This window comes from Taurulus bubalis (assembly GCF_910589615.1).
Source record: "Taurulus bubalis genome assembly, chromosome: 5".
Taxonomy (NCBI): domain Eukaryota; kingdom Metazoa; phylum Chordata; class Actinopteri; order Perciformes; family Cottidae; genus Taurulus; species Taurulus bubalis.
Window position 1 is genome coordinate 18,540,279 of NC_136593.1, and position 5,938 is coordinate 18,546,216.

General features: G+C 45.9%; 1 protein-coding gene across 1 annotated transcript; it reads left to right on the top strand.

The window, feature by feature from the left end:
- Positions 1-1,225: 1,225 nt before the first annotated feature.
- Positions 1,226-2,779, top strand: LOC306736787 (G-protein coupled receptor 22-like; the record flags this gene model as incomplete). Its single annotated transcript, XM_079218459.1, has 1 exon — positions 1,226-2,779. The coding sequence occupies one exon, from the start codon at positions 1,226-1,228 to the stop codon at positions 2,777-2,779; it is 1,554 nt and encodes a 517-aa protein (XP_079074585.1).
- Positions 2,780-5,938: the final 3,159 nt, after the last annotated feature.

Here is a 5,938-nt window from a genome sequence, read left to right on the forward strand (position 1 = left end):
TTGTTTCCTGTGCTTTTGACTTCGTCGGCAAATTTCTTAACATTGTGTTTGTGATTTTCACCTCTTAATGATTTAACGGGGTAAAAAATAGCCGGGATTGGATTCGTTCAAGTGATTTCCCTCAGGTGCAATCAGTGGCCCGTTAATTAACTGTGTGTTCTCCAAGATGGGAATTATGGGAATACACCTGCAACTTGTATAACTATAATATGCATTTTTTTTCAAAAAGTATCCCCACCAAGGACCAAAAGTTATTTTCAAAAATTATTTTGGGAAATGGGCATATTATGGCCAATTATTGCCGAGAGTTTGGTTTGTTTAAGTCCGGATTGGATCAGGTGTGTGTGTGTGTGTGTGTGTGTGTGTGTGTGTGTGTGTGTGTGTGTGAGGTTTGAAAATACAGTTCAGTCTCATCAGTTCTTATCAGCAAGCCATGTGCAAGTAGTTACTGTGCATAGACAATTCTTTCAATTGTTAAATTGACAAATTCATATCTCTTGTGAACAACAAACCAAAACTCAGGGGTTTGAAAAATAAATTCTCATTCAAGACTTGAGCAAAAGCAAATGTGAACAACTGTAATACATATGCTCCTTTGGCAGTCAAGGTTTTGAAATAAATGATGTGGTCTGCTACAGACAGACTAGTCATCATAACCAATTTTGCGTAAATTGCTGACTGTGTTGTTTTTACTGCTCCACTGAAAAAGCAATTGAAAGGTGTGATTACTTCTCTTGATTCAAATGCCCAATCCCAAGAGCTGCAGTACACATTAGTGATGGCCTGCTGTAGCGGCCTGAGGTTCTGACAGCGTGTGTGCTGGTCTCGCGCCGGCTGAGCCGCAGCGGTAATCAGAGACGGACTGAAGGCAAGCTTTGCATAATGCACCTGTTCAATCTGCAGGCGCTAGGGATGTTGCATGCTTATTTATAACAAATGATCGTAGGTAGGTAGGGTTAGGATGGATGGATGGATAGACAACGTGGGTTCTGATCTCTGTGTTGTGACTTTTCTGTTGAGATGTATGACATTCAATAAGAGAGAAAATGTGTTTTGATTTTCTTCTCCCCAGTTCATTCCTCATCCGTCTGGATTGTGTTCCTGTCTCCCCGGCGCTGTCACCAAGCTTGTTATTCATCGCTGCATCATGGAGGCTCAGTCCAGTGCATCATGGGAGCTGATCAACGGTGTGACAAATACAATATATGAGGACTGAGAGGTCATCATGGAGACTGACAGCTACACCTCAGGCCCCGCCAACACTGACTGGGTTGGGACGGTGGCCGGCCTGGAGGGAATCGGACTCCTTCAGGAGCAAGGAGGGGGGGGCTTGCCCAGCGGCCCGGCGGCCTGGTACACACCGTACTCGCTGGGCTTTCAGGTGTCGCTCACCTCCTTCCTCATGCTGGAGCTGGTGTTGGGTTTCAGCAGCAACCTGACGGTGCTGGTGCTCTACTGCTCTCAATCCAACTTAGTGGACTCTGTGAGCAACATGGTGACTGTGAATCTGCATGTGCTGGATGTGGCGGTGTGTGTGCTGTGTCTGCCCCTCACTCTGGTGGTTGTGCTGCTGCCTCCGGGACCCAACATGGCCCTGCTCTGCTGCTTCCATGAGGCCGGCGTCACCTTTGCCAGCATAGCCACGGCCATCAACATCCTGGTCATCAGCCTGGACCGATATGACATCTCAGTGCGGCCGGCCAACCGGCTGCTGACCACACGTAGAGCAACGCTGCTCCTGGCGGCCGTTTGGATCACCTCGGTAGCTGTGTTTTTTATCCCATTCTTGGAGGTGCAGTGGTCCAGTGGAGGAGGAGCAGAGGAGAGAGGGCAGGTGACACCCGCGTCGTTGTCCTCACACGGTATCAGTGCCGCAGTGCTGCCAGCGTGGCGTAACCAGACTCTGCTGTGTGTCGGTGGGCAGGGCTTACACACAGGTCTGGCTATGTACTACCATCTTATCCTGCAGGTACCCATCTTCTTCACCACAGTGGCAGTCATGCTCTTCACCTACTCCAAAATACTGAGGGCTTTAAACATCCGCATTGGCTCCCACATGAAGAAGGGCCAGCGGTTCAGGGGCCCTTCCTACAGGGGGCAGGAGGGGCCCCACAAGAGACAGAATAGAAAGAAGGCGGGGCTCCGAACAAATGAGGGTGGGCAGGGAGGAGGGGAGCGGTGCACCACTGATGGTACCAAACAGCTCTGCCACCCTCCCCTCATTCCTTCACCCTCCCCCACCCCCACGGCCACCTCCCCCCCCGCCCTGTCCTCCGCCCCACTCGTCACCTCCGACACAGGCGCTGCGACCGCCATGCCCGCCACCCTGGGTGTCCAGGCCTCCGTGTCTGCCATCATTGCTCTGAGGAGGGCAGTGCGACGACACAGGGATCGGCGAGAGCGACAGCGGCGGGTGTTCAGGATGTCGCTCATCATCATCACCACGTTCCTGGGCTGTTGGGCTCCCCTCTCTGTGACCAACATGCTAATCTTGGGTATCGGCCCCAGTGACGCCCTGGTCAGCCTACGCCTCTGGTTCTTAGCCCTGTCGTACGGCACCACCGTCTCCCACCCTCTGCTCTATGCCTTCACCCGACAGAAGCTGCGTCGTGCCCTCCGTACTAAGGTCAAGAAGAGGGTGGTGTCCCTGCTCCAGGTAGACCCTTCACCAGGGGGCACCGTCATACACAACTCCTGGGTGGAGAACAGAAAAACCAGCCGGAAGGTGCGTCTGGAAGCAAGCGAAGGTACTGACCGCTGCCTGGCAGAGGTCCTGTGAGACTGACACCCATGGGGCCAGGCTGGTTATTAATACTAATTAAAAATGGAGTCACAGGTGTGTTCTATTATGAAACGCACTGGTGCGTGAAGCCAGTGTAGGAAATGTGAAAAACACATTGCCACGTCTGGGAGATGTTTTAATGTAACCATGAAGCCCAAATGGCAAACATTCACCTCATGCAGCAGGGAGAGCAGGATGCAGTCGACACATAGCCTCTGCAAAAGAAGGAAGATCATACAACCTACACACACACACACACACACACACACAATGTATATAATTTACACTCAACTAGTGAAGTCTGTTTACCTATGGATTTGTATGATAGAGCGTTCTCATAGTGGTGCTTACCTAACTGCTCCAAAGAATGCCAGCAGATGATCTGGTCTGCCACCCACTCGAATGCTCCAAGGCAGCTTTAAAAATACAGATTTGTTACACTTTGAACAAATGAATACTCCAAACTCTTTGAATGTATTTGTCTCTGTCTTAGTTCCGCTCTAATGGTGTGATGTCTACTCTGAACTCAAAGGGGAACATGTTGGATATTTACAGGCAAGACAGTGATAATGAGGATGAGATGTGAATGTGCCAGGGTTTAAAATCAAATGCAGTTTTGCTTAAAGTAGTTATTAAACAGTCAATGCTACAGTGTTTACAAGAAATCTTGCAAAGCTCTTTTGTATAAATGAAACTCTTTTGCTCTAAAATTTCTATCAAATGGTGTAATGTCTTATTGATGTTTTGCATATACTGCTTGGACGAGGTAGGGGGACATTGATTGGAGTCATAGTTAGACATTTTGGGAAATAGGCTCGTTGGCTTTCTTGCAGAGAATTAGATGAGAAGATTGATTCCACTGTTACACATGAGAGTGCTATCAAACTTCTCATCTAACTCTCAGCAAGACAGTCAATAAGCCTCTTTCCCAAAAGTTCTTGCTAGTCCTTTATAGTAAAAAATGAATCTATTTTATTATATTTAATGTTGACAGACTTATGAGTAAAGTCTGCTGGTTGTGGGATGACGGGTGATGTAATATAATGCAGTTTCATCACCTAAAATCGGCAATTTGAAAAATAACCATAGAGTTCAATCAACAGCCTTAATGAGAAATAGTGTTCATTGTCGGCCTATTGTTTTGGATTGCATTATGTTTAACGGTCACTATTTTGGGGTTTTGGCATGCTAAAAGCATGCATCGGTCTTTTGAAATAACATGCATGTACATGCTGTAAATACTGACCAGATTCAAATGTATTTCATGTGAAATCTACGACACAAGTCACTAAGTCTGTGTGTGATTGTAGATTTAGAGGAGTGTTTTTCGGCTGCAGCTGGCTCGTCCCAACATGTGGTCCCGTGGGTCGAGTCGACACGAGAGAGTAACTGTCACCACAGCCGAGCACCGACAGACTGTGGGATTCTTAATAGGACTTGTGTTTCCTGTGGACTCTGTTCTACCTGCTTGTGTGTTCACTGCTCTGCACTCGCACTGAGGCCACGTGATTTATCACACACACACACACACACACACACACACACACACACACACACACACACACACACACACACACACACACACACACAATGCATTCTTGAATGCAAACACATGAAAAAAAAGATATATATTATATTGTATGTACACCAAGAATATGCTATCTTTTTAGGTTTTCTCCATGTTGGTGTTCTTATGTGAATGTATCACCATGCAATGTTGAATTATATCAATAAATATGAAATACTGAGGTCTGGACTTGCTGTCTTTGTCCCGTGCTCCTGTCTGTTTGAATTCATGTATGCTGCCTGCTATGAGTTTGTGAGGTAGGCCACTGAAATATTATACAAACTATACAATACAAACAATGTTTCTGTCTAAAAGGCTTTTGCCTCGGGTGTAGCAATCACAATGTATTTTTCCTCCTTATAACCTGCTGTGAAGGGAACAGCACAAGGACAATGTACACACTGTCCATATAGCTCACATGATTATTCCCTTGTTCCCAGAAGGGACACATGTGCCGATATACTGCTGAGCCAAAGAACGCCATGTCCTCTTGGACACACATTGTTGCAATAAAATAAATATATACTTGTGTTCAATGTTCCTCACCATTCTCTGTGGTCTGTGTTGAGCAAGGACGGCATGTTTGCATATGATAAACTGTTTGTGCAGTTATTACAATCAGAAAGCAGCCAATAATAAAGTGAGTAGGTGGTGCAATTTGTAATGTGTTAATTTTAGCATTGTCTTGTTACTGTTGGCATGGTGAAGTCTAACTCCACTGTTGAACCGGTTGCATACTTTCTGATGATTAGCCATCCTTTACTGTTTCAAGTGGGTGCATCCGTGCTCAGAACGGGTGCCCTCAGTAGGCACGAGCACCTCCGGTACCTGCCAGTGTTCACGTCCCGCTCCTCCCAATGAGCTTTACTGTACGCATTCAGTTGGAAAGCTACCAGCATGCCATTTGAAAACTTTGCGTGGGTTTTGTCTTGCGTGGGAGGAAGGTGATGCAGACCTCTGCAGCATGGGAAAAAGAAGGTCATCCATGTGGGATGAAGCCTGCAGGGCAAAGTAATTCGGCAGCACTTAAACCTAGCAAGAACCATCCGGCCACTGCTGCTACTTTTAATATTACGTTGGTTAAAGTAAAACAACATTTAAAAACACACAATTTACACATACAATTAGTAATTTGTACATTTATTTGAATGATACATACAACTCAAGATCGACCTCTGCGGTTATTATCTAACATTACACCTGTGCAAGTTGATATCTTTTACAAGCATAATATATGTTTTAACATTTCAGAGTAGAGCTTGAACAGTGAAATTCATAGAAAAGGAACAGAGTATTAAGCTGTAAAGGTCACAGGCAGATGTCTTGTGCTCGAATGACAAACATTACGAGAGAAGCACAAGGTCTACTGGTAGAGGTCATGTGAGTGGTTTCCTGGAGAGAAACAAATGGTTTCACAAAATGTTAAGACTTTAGCTCACTCAAGCAAAACTCCCAATGTTCAAACCTGGAAGTCTGTTGAGATCTGAAAACAAGAAAATCAGTCAAAAATAAGACGAGGAACTATGTGGGGTTTATGATTGTTGTTCAGGTAACGATATAGGACCTAAAAAATAGAAAGAACAAGGAAG